The sequence below is a fragment of the Chaetodon trifascialis genome, chromosome 14 (genome assembly GCF_039877785.1).
Source record: "Chaetodon trifascialis isolate fChaTrf1 chromosome 14, fChaTrf1.hap1, whole genome shotgun sequence".
Taxonomy (NCBI): domain Eukaryota; kingdom Metazoa; phylum Chordata; class Actinopteri; order Chaetodontiformes; family Chaetodontidae; genus Chaetodon; species Chaetodon trifascialis.
The window spans coordinates 10,122,730-10,136,998 of record NC_092069.1 but is presented as its reverse complement, the minus strand read 5'-3'; the positions used below and the strand labels follow the sequence as shown (position 1 = coordinate 10,136,998).

General features: G+C 43.1%; 1 protein-coding gene and 4 non-coding genes across 5 annotated transcripts; 3 read left to right on the top strand and 2 right to left on the bottom strand.

Annotated features, from left to right (window-relative positions):
* The first annotated feature begins 2,531 nt into the window (after nt 1-2,531).
* Nucleotides 2,532-6,304, top strand: cln8 (CLN8 transmembrane ER and ERGIC protein). Its single transcript, XM_070979523.1, has 2 exons — nt 2,532-3,097; nt 3,720-6,304. Exons 1-2 carry the CDS (start codon nt 2,558-2,560, stop codon nt 4,041-4,043), a joined length of 864 nt encoding a protein of 287 aa, XP_070835624.1. The 5' UTR covers nt 2,532-2,557; the 3' UTR covers nt 4,044-6,304.
* Nucleotides 6,305-7,647: 1,343 nt separating this feature from the next.
* Nucleotides 7,648-7,719, top strand: trnad-guc (transfer RNA aspartic acid (anticodon GUC)). Its single transcript has one exon. It is a non-coding gene; the product is annotated as a tRNA-Asp (tRNA).
* Nucleotides 7,720-9,490: 1,771 nt separating this feature from the next.
* Nucleotides 9,491-9,563, bottom strand: trnaf-gaa (transfer RNA phenylalanine (anticodon GAA)). The gene has a single exon. It is a non-coding gene; the product is annotated as a tRNA-Phe (tRNA).
* Nucleotides 9,564-10,501: 938 nt separating this feature from the next.
* Nucleotides 10,502-10,573, top strand: trnad-guc (transfer RNA aspartic acid (anticodon GUC)). The gene has a single exon. It is a non-coding gene; the product is annotated as a tRNA-Asp (tRNA).
* Nucleotides 10,574-12,323: 1,750 nt separating this feature from the next.
* trnaf-gaa (transfer RNA phenylalanine (anticodon GAA)) lies at nt 12,324-12,396 on the bottom strand. Its single transcript has one exon. It is a non-coding gene; the product is annotated as a tRNA-Phe (tRNA).
* Between the last annotated feature and the right edge of the window lie 1,873 nt (nt 12,397-14,269).

Below are 14,269 nucleotides of genomic sequence, written 5' to 3'. Positions count from 1 at the left end.
AAAAAAAAGATTTTATTTCACATTTTCGGACTTCAAACTACATTATACAGCTGTTCAATTCTTGTGCTAATAACAACAGTATTCCTGGTGGTCGTATTCTAGCTCACAGGAGGAAACCTCAATGAATTCATCAAAGTGTTCTTGACATTTCATGCATTTTATATCTGTATGCAGGCTGCTAACCAAAAGAGCAATGAGATAAAGATGAAGGGTAGCTCTGAATCATCTGTCTAAGAAAACTGTGCATTTACCTTTTACTGTTCTTGGTTAAGTGAGTCCGGACAGTCACCAGTGATTTAGCATTTATGGCATGAATATAATGTCACTTATTGTAAGAAATCAAAATGATAGAGTCACCATAATGTAATGAATTTATGAAATGCTTACAGTCATAAAAGTATTCACATCAAATCCTCCAAATCAAACACAATATTGTTCAAAGACATTTTATTTGGATGAAGGTGCACTGTAGTGACACAAATCTGCAATGTAGATTTTCTACCAGTGTATCTATTTCTGTGTCCAATTATTGTTAAATACCTATTATTATTAAAAAATTCAACAGGCTAGGGGTGTTAAATCAGGATTGTACTTTCACACAAAGATCAAAACGTCTTAAAGCACACTGGTGTTTTCCATCAGTCTGGCTGTGCAATCTTTTAACCTACAAAGTTTTTGTCAGGCAAATGAAACACTGTAATTGGTCTCCTCCTCTAAAGCTAACAGGGGAGTCAAAGAGTTGTCATAAAGTAATGCGTAGTTAGAAGTAGGTTGATATAAAGTCTCACTTCTTTTTGCTTTTCCTTTCAGTTAAACACCTGCTTGGTTTTATCTGTTCTTGTTGTCAATATGTTCAGTTTTGGAAACCAGCCATTCAGCAGCCATTCACAAAACTAGGTTTAGGTCATTTACAGTATTTCTGTATTTACATACAGAAATCAACTTAAACCCTCACCTCGCTGCACACTCTCAAATACACAAGACGAGATCACCCCCTGTTGGACAAAGAAAACAATTCATGGGTTGTTCAACTAAATATTATGGTTGGATTTCTCAATACACCTTTCTTCCATTATTGCCAAAAAATGTTTAATAAAATAAATAAATAAATTGAACTAGATTTAAAGATTGGATCAGATGTATAGCTGTGACTATTATGACATGATTTAGTTCCTCAAAGGCAGCTACTGACTGTCTCAGTTCTTGAATACTTTTTACTACTCATCCATGACGTTTCATCGGTTATGACCCATGCGGAGGTCACCACCCCACCATTGACTGATATGTTCAAGACAATGATATAGTATTACCAGAAATTAACCCACCATATCACCATATAACCCTGATTATTGTTGGTGTGGAAGGTGAAATGCTGTAACTAACTGAGTAGCATGTAGCCAGTTCTCACCAGTGTAGCAGCCCCTGCAGGCCAGATCTGTATCAACTGAAGACTAAGCACTGCCACATCACAGCAAAGAGGACCTGGGTTTCACCTGACGCAGCTCCTTTGTGTGAGGAGTCTGCAGGTCCTTCTGTCTCAGTGGGTTTCCTCCAACTGGTGTGTGGTTACCTGTGCGTGTGAATGTGAGTTACCACCATGCCGATTTGTACAGGGTGCACCTTGAAACTTGATCTGGTTTTGTGCACAACCTCTAACTAAAATGTTGATCTCACTATATTTTCATCATGTAACTGTATATAATGTACAATAAAAAAAAACCACTGTATTATAGTATGTAGATGAATACAACATTTATTACACGTAAAACATGGAACCATATGTTTTCCTTATTCCGTGTTACACATTTCCCCTCAAGGCAAAACAGCTACATTAACCTGTTCACCAGGCCGGACTTTGCATTGGTATTGAATTTGAATGTATTCTTTGTTTTGTGCATGGTGTGTAGACCTGTAACTATATTTTGTATAGATTCATTACATAAAGAAGCCAAATCACATTTTATGTACACAGCCAATGGGCTGTCCGGAAGTTTAAGGTGGGCGTGTCTTCCTGTTTGGAGGGGTTGACCAAATTGAAACAAATTGAGATGTGGATTTTCCTGTTGCATTGAGCGCTGTCAGTGCCGGGGCACAGTGTTGGGGGGAAGCATGTCTGTTCGGTACGTATGACAGAGATGTTCGCTCGTCTGTGGGAGTAAAACTCGCTGCTTTACACTTCTTCGTTTTTTGTTGTCTTAGTCGGCCCGTCTTTTGTCGCCTCGGTTGTTCTTGTGCTAACTTCACAACACAGTGACTGTAAACTCGACTCTGACCCGTCGTGGTTTTGGAAATGACTTGATTATAAAAGACTCTTAATTTGTTGTTTTTACCGATTTACGTGAGGAAACGTTCGCTCATCACCGTTTGAGGTCCAGACTCAAGGACCATTAAAGCTGCACAAGTTGAAAAAAGTCGTTTTTAAGTTGAACATTTCCAGAGTTGCCCCTTAGTGGAGCCTGTGTACACCTGTCGTTTGATGTTTTTCACGCGTGTGTAGTGTAGTGGATGATGTGCGGTCTGACTTCGGCCTGACCTCCTCTGTGCCCCCTCCGACACGATGAATCCAGAGCAGCCGAGCAGCCCTCTTCCTCAGCCCAGTGCAGAGTACTTCTCATGGGACTACCGCCTCCAGCTGATTGGCCTGGGCTTTGCCTTCTATGCAGCAGTGTTCCTCCTGTCCCACCTCCTGTCTGTGGCTCTGTCCCACACCTACAACTCCCTGCTGGCTAAGGAGAAGGTTTTCTGGAACCTTGCAGCGACTCGGGCGGTGTTTGGCATCCAGAGCGCTGTGGCCGGCCTGCGGGCCCTGACTGAGGACTCGGTGTTAACCAGAGACAGAGTGAGGGGACAAGAGGACTGGTCGTGGTTCAATGTCCTCACAGCCACAGGTTTCTTTGTGTTTGAAAACGTGGCACTTCACGCCTCCAATGTGGTATTTCGGTCATTTGACCTTCCGCTGGCAACGCACCATTTCTTCGCCCTGTCCGGATATGCAGGGGCAGTGGTGTGGGATTCCCTGGGCCACTTCCTGCCGATGGTGACGCTGCTGCTGGAGATGAGCACACCATTCACCTGTATATCCTGGATGTTGCTGAAGGTACTTCGTAGTGTCTTTGTGTTCACTACCTGTCATCACTCTGCTCTTTACATGTCTGACACATGGTTTCTTTCAGGGCTGCGACTAGCGATTGTTTTCATTCTCAATTAATCTGTCCATTATTTTCAGTCAGTGTTTCCCAAAGCCCCAGATGACGTCCTCAGATGTTTCGTTTGATTAATTTCATAGTTGACGACTAAACGATGAATTGATGATTGTTGCAGCTCTAGTTTCTTTCCTTCATCACATTGGAACAGTGCTTCCAATAACAGATTATTGTTTGGTGTGTGCAGAGTTCAAGCACGCTGAGTTGCACCTGATGCTGCTGGTTGATTATCTTTTTCTTACAGATTCTTGACAGTCAAATTACTGGTCACCAGGTTTCAGTTCCTCATTGGTCTTGTGCACTTTGTGATTGTCAACAGGTTAAGTTTGCGTACTTAGATAGAGGAAGTTGTGTAAAAAAAGATTGAGCCAGCACCCACACTTTCTCTGTTCCTCCTGCTCACAGGTTTGACTCGGCTACCCATAAATTACATGTGATGCTGCTTAAAATAAAAAGCAAGAAGTTTGTCTCCCAACCCTTAGCATCATTTTCTCTCTCCGTCTTCCTCCCTGACAGGCTGGCTGGGCACGCACCCTGTTTTGGAGAGCCAACCAGTGGGTGATGATCCACATGTTCCACTGTCGCATGGTGCTCACCTACTACATGTGGTGGGTGAGCTTTGGCCACTGGGGAGAGCTCAGCACCCACATGGCCTTGCCCCTACGCCTGCTGTTCTTCAGTGGCCTCGCTCTGCTCACGCTTATCATCAACCCCATCTGGACACACAAGAAAACCATGCAGCTGCTCAATCCGGTGGACTGGAACTTTGGCAACAAGCCGGCACCCACAAACGGCGCCACGCAGGGTCAGTCGGAGGTTATCAAACCCCACGCCAGCTGAGGGGTGTTTCTTTTCTAAGGGATGTGGGAAGTCACTTTGAGAGTGATGATATTAAGGAAGGTGTTTTTAAGATTTATTGTGTTCACAGGCTTTTTTTACACGTACTGTAAGTGAACTTTGCCTTTCAAAAAAAGCCCTTAAAGGTAAATCTTGACTGTCTGGTGCTGTCGTGATAAAGTCTGTATGATCTTCCCTCAGGCTTTATATTCAGGCAGGTTTCATGTTGCTTTGTTTTTTGGGAAGGATTATTAATTTTCCATATGATTAGCAGGACTTTTAACATGTAGGAGTGGTGTAGGGCAGTGGAATCGGGCCCCTGCTCGTTTCTGTCACCTTCAGGACACCGTGTGTGAAATATCCACTTTAAAAGATGATTTATTCACAATAAGAAAAATACATGAGACGGCACTTCTTACAAGAGCCATTCAGAGCAACAAACTCAAACATTTAAAATCAGGAAAAAGTCAGTTTATGGACTTATTTCCTTTGACTTCTTTTATTAAGTTAAAAGAAACACAATGAGCAGAACACCCCACATCTACAGTGTTTTAAAGCTTGACGTACTGAATTGCTTGAGGAGATATTGCACTATAAATATTTTCATCTGCTCACAGCTGCTTTTGGTCCAGTTGATCTTTCAGGAAGAAGAAGTCTCAGAACATGTGAGCTTGTTGATATGACATGAGGGAGAAACGAGTGGTAAAACCACCCAGTAGTCTTTGTCAGACAGGGCTCCATTGGTGCCTTTACAACAGACACAGACAACATTATTCAGCACTCATTGGGTGGTGTGGGCAGGAAAATTGGTTTAAGTTTAAGAATGGGCTTCTATAGGCTGCACGGTGGCACAGCAGGTAGTGTACGTGCCTCACAGCAAGAAGGTGGCAATTCCTGGGTTGGGCCTTTCTGTGTGAAGTTTGCATGTTCTTCCCGTGCTTGCGTGGGTTCTCTCCGGGTACTCCAGCTTCCTCCCACAGGCCAAAAACATGCTCATTAGGTTGATTGATGACTCTAAATTGCCCCTAGGTGTGAGTGTGAGTGTGATTGGTTGTGTCCTGCAATCGCCTGGCGACCGGTCCAGGGTGTACCCCGCCTCCCGCCCGTTGACAGCCGAGATAGGCTCCGGCCCTCCGCGACCCCGAAAGGGATAGGCGGTATAGAAAATGGATGGAATGGGCTTCTATAGGTGAGCTATTGGAGTTATCAGATCACTAAGTGGACAATTAGATCTGCCCATTCATAAGTCATATTGGTGTTTTTGGGCTGTGAATCTTCTTTAAATAGAGAGGGAAATGTTTACCGTGGTCATGAAAGAAAAGGCCTTGTTCACAGAATCTTCTTTGTTGGTGGACAACAGCTCAGGCTGGTCCACCACACAAAGGTTTCTTTGTCTGAACACGGAGAAAACTGAAGCAGTGTTGATGCTAAGAGAACAACCAAGCAGCATTTTGGTCATGGTGAGTTAATAAATATTATTTCTACTGATGCCACATCAATATTTCAATAATATTTTGGGTTTTGGGTTTTTCACACAATGGCCTCATTGTACTGGAAATACTGGTCCTGTGTGTTTGGTATGTCCTGTGTCATGGACTATATCAGACAATTTATTAGACTGCTCAGCCAGGTGTCAGTAACAGCATTGCTACTGTCGCTCATGTGTAATAATGTTAATAAGCTCTAGAATTGCAGACATTGTATTTTTACCTTTAGTTTTAATCTATGTTACATTTTTTTCTAGCCCCTTGAATTTGGCCTGAGTGCCAAATGAACTGTTGATGTGGCATTAGCACAAATGATAATTCATTAAAACAGTTGAAGACATGGAAGGAAGCTTTTGTATGTTATTTTATTGCTTGCTGTTTCTCAAAAGAAGCTGGTTTACTGAGTTATCTGTGTAAGTTTGTTGAGTCGAATCCAGAACCCCCTCAAATCTGAAACTTTGGCCAATGTTAGAAGAAATGTGCTGTGCTTTACTCATCAGCTGAACCCAGATAAGTCACCTGCATCATGAAGCAGGTGTCAGGATGACTGAGATGAAGATACACTGTTTTGTACTTTTGTGCACACGGTGCAGCCTCAGTGGGTGAATCAACACAAGTTTTAAGAAAAATTATTTCTAACATTTGAAAGTATTTTTTTTCTTACTTTATTTATGAATAAAATGATTCTTTGTCCTCTAACTGTACATCTGGTGTTGCTATATCACCACTACCAAAAAAAAATACTGTCAGATTGCTGTTTTCACTTGCATTTAATTTATGACCGCTTAGAATTAAAATTATGGGGTGGGTGAATGATTGTAAATTGTAGACCATATTTCAGACTGTTCAATACCCTGTTTGTGTTAGAAATGCATTAATTTGAGTTACAAAATAAAATGTTTTCATATGTACAGTATTGTGTAAGCTTGACTCAAACTTCAAGTTTGTAAAGGCTGTGCAGTAGAGCATCTGCCTGTGTAGTAGAGCATCTGCCTGTAGGTGGCAGAATGGGAATAAATATCTCTTCAGTATGTCTCCCTAATTTTTCCCCATTTCATGACTTCCAGGAGCTTGACATGTCCAGTCCAAATTTCAATATCGTTAAGAGATTTTTAAAAACCTCTTTTAACAGGTTAATTTTACAAAGCAGACAAATTTATTTCACGTGAATTCCCAGACTCTGTGCACACTTCGACAAAACCTGAACGCATCATCATCAGCAGACAGCTGTTCAGAGTGGAGCCACCTCACACGTCAGGTGGGCAGTCTGGACCGCCTCTCTGCGACCCGAGCCCACCACCGGAGAAAACGCCAGAAGATTGATTGACGTTCTGTACAGCCAATCAAAGCGTGCTCTCTTCCACTCGCTACTTAGTGGAGGCAAAGAGCTTTTCGTGGATGGAGTCAAGTTAAAAGAAGGGGACTGAGCAAGAAGTGGATGTGTTTTGATGTGTTTTAAGTTGTGTTGAAGTCAGAAATGCATGACTTTTGACTTGTGTGGTATGGCGGATGGATAAGGTAATTCTACTGGAAAAAAGTCATAAAATGGTGAGTTGAAGACATTTTTCTCAGTTTCTAGTAAAGTTTAAAATGTCCCTAACATACCTGTTTTGCTAACTCTAAGTGAAGTTCATGTTAGCAGTACGTAACATAAGACTAAATATTTGATGGAAAAGACGTGTGAAGTGTGTCTCCTGTGTTTTATAGTGACTTAAATGTATTTTTGTTGTGTAAAGCTGTGTATTGGGAGATGGCTATAACGTGGCGCCTCAGCTAACTGCCATCACTGTCAACTATCTGCTCCAGGAAAGACACCCACTACTTTTCTTCATGCATGCAGATTAATTAATGCGTCCTAATCCCGAAATGAACTGTTACAGGAAAATCTCAGCTAAAGTCTTTCCGAGTTTTTGTTGAACATATCAACTGAACAGGATCCTAACATATGCATTTCCGCAGGCTTGACTCTGCCATGTAACATGTTAGATGTCTCAGTGTTGAGCACAGACTCATGGTCTTCTTGACCCTTAATAAACTCTGAAAAGACAATTAATAATCACCATGTTTAATAATACACATTATCACATGGCCATGTCCTCCTGAGGTGTAACAGAAAGCCATCCTCGTTAGTATAGTGGACAGTATCTCCGCCTGTCACGCGGAAGACCGGGGTTCGATTCCCCGACGGGGAGGTTTACCTTTAGTAAATTTCACTGGTGCGGGATCAATAAAGTCTTATCTTGTCGCCATGAAAACATGGAGTATAGCCAGCTGCAGTATCCTCTCCTCTTGGTCAAGTCTGTGAACGCAGATGCAGTTCAGTGGAGAGATGCTAGCACTTGCTAAACGCTAAAGTAAATGTGACGAGACAGTAACTCCACTTTTCCATGAGCGGCTCATAGAAATGCTTTCTGTTTACCATGACTAAGCTTGGGGTGTCAGAGCACACAGTGGTTGAGCTGAGGAGCATGCCATTCATTTTTAGAAAGGCCATTATGGATTCATTGTCCACCCACTACCCCACCAAGGATCCACTGAGATAAGATGGATTAGCAGCATAGTTTAGCAACAGCTGAGAAAGGAAAGCCACTGCTCTCCAGCAGGTGGACGTGTAAAACTGCTCCCCACCCCTGTTGAGGTCAGGGTGGGAGGTGAAGTGTGGCGTGTTGTCAAGGCTGGTTTGCTCAGACCTTGTGATACTGTGAAGGTTGCAAAGTTGATCTTGAATGAGGTCCCAGAGCTTTTGATTTGAGGCTTCAGGAACAGGCTGTGCTACCTGGCACAGTACACAACCGATGGATGTCCATCATCTCGACACCATGTTGCTCACAGTTCAAGGAAAAAGAGCAGTGGCTTATGAACAATGGTTTGCAGTGTTATTTTACAGCACAAGCAATTTTTAGAGATGTAATAGTGCAACTGTTCTTCTATTATGACACAAACTACAGAAAGCATCACCATAAGGCATTTTTAGCAATATTATTGTTTTTCAGCTCTTTATGCTGATCGTGACGAGGCTAGGGAGACATATCTATTTCCTTTTTAGTTTGCTGCAGGATGCTGTCCTGTCATCCCCTGAACTTCCCCACAAATACATTCCACTACTTTGTAAAGCTGTCCATCTCCTCTTTGTAGGCCTGGATGACTGTTTTTCTGTCTGCAGAGCTCCACTCTGCCTCAGCTGAGTCTGTCATCAGCTATGTGGTTGATACCCCTCTGGTGTCTTCTGCTTTGTCCTCAATCACTGCTTACAGATTAGACTGTAACACAGTACCTTTTAATGATTAGCAGATTAGCAGAGCGATTATAAATGAATTATGGGGAATATGTTGTTGTCCTCTCTGTAAGGGTTTATAAGCTACACCTACTCACCTGTCTGCTTTGGTTGCACAGTGTGAATGTGACACTGTTAACGTGCTGCAGTGCAGAGAGGTCGCTGACAGATGTTACAGATTGCATCTCTGTTTCCAGGTTTGTTCTCTGTAGCTCTTGTGGCGTCCACCTGAAGTGATGGGTGCACACACTGACTGCAGGGTGGAACGACTGGCTGTCAAAGCCTGAGGGAATCATGCTGGTGATTTAGAGCTGTGTACGTTGCTGTGAGGGACTTCATAGTGATCTGGCTTGTGAGAGGGTGTTTCTTTGAGTTAAGATTTACTTGGTCGATATCAGTGGACCGCTCATGCCTGGAGGTGAACACAGCATGTTGCAACAGTGAGCATGCTTCTTTTCATGGTCAGTGTGTGTAAAGAATAACCTTATCAGCTAAACGTTAAATGGTCACATGAATGCTTAAGTTGAGTCCAGCAGAAAGAATTTAGGAAATGATGGAAAAGTGTAATAGATACTGACATGTGTCAAAGGGCAAAGGTGCATCTTAGGTGTGAGAGGAAGGTTTTATAGAGGATTTACAAAGATATTGAGCTGTGACTGAGAATTGGCTGCAGGACAGAGAGGTCAAAATGCCGAAACCCGGGATCGAACCAGGGACCTTTAGATCTTCAGTCTAACGCTCTCCCAACTGAGCTATTTCGGCCGGTAATGCTCCTTTTAGGCATTTCATTGGGTAGTTTTGGAAATGAACGCTAGCAAACTGGGAATTTTCTGTTTTCTTTGGGAGGACAGACATTAAGTTAACCTGAATGCATCATCGTCTGCAGACAGCTGTTTAGAGCGGAGCCACCTCACATGTCACGTGGGCAGTCTGGACCTCCTCTCTGCGACCCAAGCCCACCACCAGAGAAAACGCCAGAAGAAGGGGACTGAGCAAGAACTGGATGTGTTTTGATGTGTTTTAAGTTGTGTTGAAGTCAGAAATGCATGACTTCTAAGTTGTGTGGTGGTATGGCGGATGGATAAGGTAATTCTTCTGGGAAAAAAGTCATAAAATGGTGAGTTGAAGACATTTTTCTCAGTTTCTAGTAAAGTTTCAAATGTCCCTAACATACCTGTTTTGCTAACTCTAAGTGAAGTTCATGTTAGCAGTACGTAACATAAGACTAAATATTTGATGGAAAAGATGTGTGAAGTGTGTCTCCTGTGTTTTATAGTGACTTAAATGTATTTTTGTTGTGTAAAGCTGTGTATTGGGAGATGGCTATAACGTGGCGCCTCAGCTAACTTTGCCAAGTTGCCATCACTGTCAACTATCTGCTCCAGGAAAGACACCCACTACTTTTCTCCACGCAGTCAGGTTTATTAATACGTCCTAATCCCGAAATGAACTGTTACAGGAAAATCTCAGCTAAAGTCTTTCCGAGTTTTTGTTGAACATTTCAACTGAACAGGATCCTAACATATGCATTTCCGCAGACTTTGACTCTGTCATGTAACATGATAGATGTCTCAGTGTTGAGCACAGACTCATGGTCTTCTGGACCCTTAATAAACTCTGAAAAGACAATTGATAATCACCATGTTTAATAATACACATTATCACATGGCCATGTCCTCCTGAGGTGTAACAGAAAGCCATCCTCGTTAGTATAGTGGACAGTATCTCCGCCTGTCACGCGGAAGACCGGGGTTCGATTCCCCGACGGGGAGTTTTACCTTTACTAACTTCACTGGTGCAGGATCAATAAAGTCTTATCTTGTCGCCATGAAAACATGGAGTATAGCCAGCTGCAGTATCCTCTCCTCTTGGTCAAGTCTGTGAACGCAGATGTAGTTCAGTGGAGAGATGCTAGCATTTGCTAAACGCTAAAGTAAATGTGGAGAGACAGTAACTCCACTTTTCCATGAGCGGCTCATTGAAATGCTTTCTGTTTACCATGACTAAGCTTGGGGTGTCAGAGCACACAGTGGTTGAGCTGAGGAGCATGCCATTCATTTTTAGAAAGGCCATTATGGATTCATTGTCCACCCACTACCCCACCAAGGATCCACTGAGATAAGATGGATTAGCAGCATAGTTTAGCAACAGCTGAGAAAGGAAAGCCACTGCTCTCCAGCAGGTGGACGTGTAAAACTGCTCCCCACCCCTGTTGAGGTCAGGGTGGGAGGTGAAGTGTGGCGTGTTGTCAAGGCTGGTTTGCTCAGACCTTGTGATATTGTGAAGGTTGCAAAGTTGATCTTGAATGAGGTCCCAGAGCTTTTGATTTGAGGCTTCAGGAACAGGCTGTGCTACCTGGCACAGTACACAACCGATGGATGTCCATCATCTCGACACCATGTTGCTCACAGTTCAAGGAAAAAGAGCAGTGGCTTATGAACAATGGTTTGCAGTGTTATTTTACAGCACAAGCAATTTTTAGAGATGTAATAGTGCAACTGTTCTTCTATTATGACATAAACTACACAAAGCATCACCATAAGGCATTTTTAGCAATATTATTGTTTTTCAGCTCTTTATGCTGATCGTGACGAGGCTAGGGAGACCTATTTCCTTTTTAGTTTGCTGCAGGATGCTGTCCTGTCATCCCCTGAACTTCCCCACAAATACATTCCACTACTTTGTAAAGCTGTCCGTCTCCTCTTTGTAGGCCTGAATGACTGTTTTTCTGTCTGCAGAGCTCCACTCTGCCTCAGCTGAGTCTGTCATCAGCTATGTGGCTGATACCCCTCTGGTGTCTGCTGCTTTGTCCTCAATCACTGCTTACAGATTAGACTGTAACACAGTACCTTTTAATGATTAGCAGATTAGCAGAGCGATTATAAATGAATTATGGGGAATATGTTGTTGTCCTCTCTGTAAGGGTTTATAAGCTACACCTACTCACCTGTCTGCTTTGGTTGCACAGTGTGAATGTGACACTGTTAACGTGCTGCAGTGCAGAGAGGTCGCTGACAGATGTTACAGATAGCATCTCTGTTTCCAGGTTTGTTCTCTGTAGCTCTTGTGGCGTCCACCTGAAGTGATGGGTGCACACGCTGACTGCAGGGTGGAACGACTGGCTGTCAAAGCCTGAGGGAATCATGCTGGTGATGTAGAGCTGTGTACGTTGCTGTGAGGGACTTCATAGTGATCTGGCTTGTGAGAGGGTGTTTCTTTGAGTTAAGATTTACTTGGTCGCTATCAGTGGACCGCTCATGCCTGGAGGCCGAACAGAGCATGTTGCAACAGTGAGCATGCTTCTTTTCATGGTCAGTGTGTGTAAAGAATAACCTTATCAGCTAAACATTAAATGGTCACATGAATGCTTAAAGAATATGGCAATGATGGAAAAGCATAATAGATACTGACATGTGTCAAAGGGCAAAGGTGCATCTTAGGTGTGAGAGGAAGGTTTTATAGAGGATTTACAAAGATATTGAGCTGTGACTGAGAATTGGCTGCAGGACAGAGAGGTCAAAATGCCGAAACCCGGGATTGAACCAGGGACCTTTAGATCTTCAGTCTAACGCTCTCCCAACTGAGCTATTTCGGCTTGTGTTGTTTTTTCAGACAGTTCATCAGTTAGTCTGGGACACTCACACTTTGGGAATTTCTGTTATCTTTGGGGGCACAGTCAGGATATGAGAGCAGGACCTTAGACATTAAGTTAATATGATCAGGCTGTGACTACTGATGAAAGTGCTCACAAAGTATTTGTAGTATGCTTGAGAGCACAATTGTGACAAAGTAAAGAAGTCTTTATTCATTCAGCTCTCAGGCCCCAAACATGCAGCCAGCTGATCAAAGTTGAGCCAGTTCATTGCTAATCCTTTTACTCTCTCTCGGTCTTTATTGAGTTCACTCACACTCTATTCATCAGATCAGTAATAATGCAAAACTCAGGCTGTACTCCCCACTGGAGGGAGGAGCAGCTCTCTTTCCTGCTGGCCTAATTGCAGTGTGGAAACTGGAGAGAGATTTGTTGTTCCCTTCCTGTCTGCTGCCAAGCGAGTGCTCTGATATGACGCCTTTGAACGCTCGCTACATCTTGTAGCTCTGCCCTATTTTGTTTTTGCTATAAAGTCGAGCAGCTTATGTGCAGATCCTTGATGTAAAAATTCCTCTAAGAAAACATACCGCTGCAGTAGATCCCACCCTTAATTATAAGTCAGTAAACTGAGACACTAGCACTTGAATTTTAATTTGATGGGTAGTAGCCATTGATTTACGATTTAAGGCTATGATATTGCAGCAGAGAATATATTCGTGGCATGAGCAGCATCTCTTATATCTTTGTCTATCTATTTTTGTATGTAAGCGCTGTGTTGCTTTGAGCTGATGTCCCAGTTACTGTGTCAGTCCCCGGTCATCTTTGCACCCCTGTGTTACATCATCTGAGTTTATCTTCCTCCCTCCTCTAACACTGCTCCTGTCCTGCTCAGCTCATTTCAGAGGCTTTTTTAACCATAGGATTAGACAATGTGAACTAAACCTTACCTTGAATTGAAATTCTCAGCTGTGGAAAAAATGACTGTGTGTTGCTTTTGCTCTGCAGTTAATGGTGTGTTTTGTCTCATCAAAGATGCAAAAGCTGGTGAAGGCAGCAAAGGAAGGGACCAAAGATGGGCTTGAGAAAACCAAAGCTGCAGTGAAGACGGGACGCTCTTTCATCAAGCCCAAGTCATTCTGTCACGGTACGTATGTAATCCGTAAAGACTGTTTGCCTCCATTAAAAGCAATCCCCCTCCCCTTAGCTCAACTTTTATCCCGATTTATGGAAGTCTTTACTGTGTGACTGCTGTTAAAGAGAACATGCCGCCTGTCTGAAGACCAGTGGTTTTGTTATTTTTCCAGCTGGTGAGAAGATGTATATTGGGGTCTATATTGGAGAGTGAGAAGAACTATCTTGATGCACTGAAGAGGAGGTATGCAAGTACGTCTGCAGTGATTGCCAGACCCTCTTTGAAGCATTTGTTTTTACAGTTCATGCTGTCTGCTTTAGCAACATGAGAAGCCCCTGTCCCAATTTGAGCTGAGGCTGCTGAGCGACAGGAAACTGAAGATGACCTTCGATCCTGCAGTGCCGCTTCCTGTTCCAGATGGCCCTGTCGAGCCGTGTGGCCGAGTGGGACGTCCTAGAGATGGCTGATGATGTTTTCGTGGCATCTGTAAGCCATAGTGAGCAATTATTTTGAGCCAGTAGCACTTCATGTTAGTGAAATACAGTATCTAGGGCTGCCCCTGGCTCGACTGATGGACCTGTAGCCTCCATTTCTTCAAATGATGGAGCTACAGCTGTCATTACAGCTGTTGATGTGGATGTCAAGAAGAAGAAAATAAAGAAGTCGTTCTCTGACGTGTGTTTTCCGTGTGAGTGAGTGTGATCGGGGTTTGATGTGACTGACTTTTCTGTGAATATGCAAACT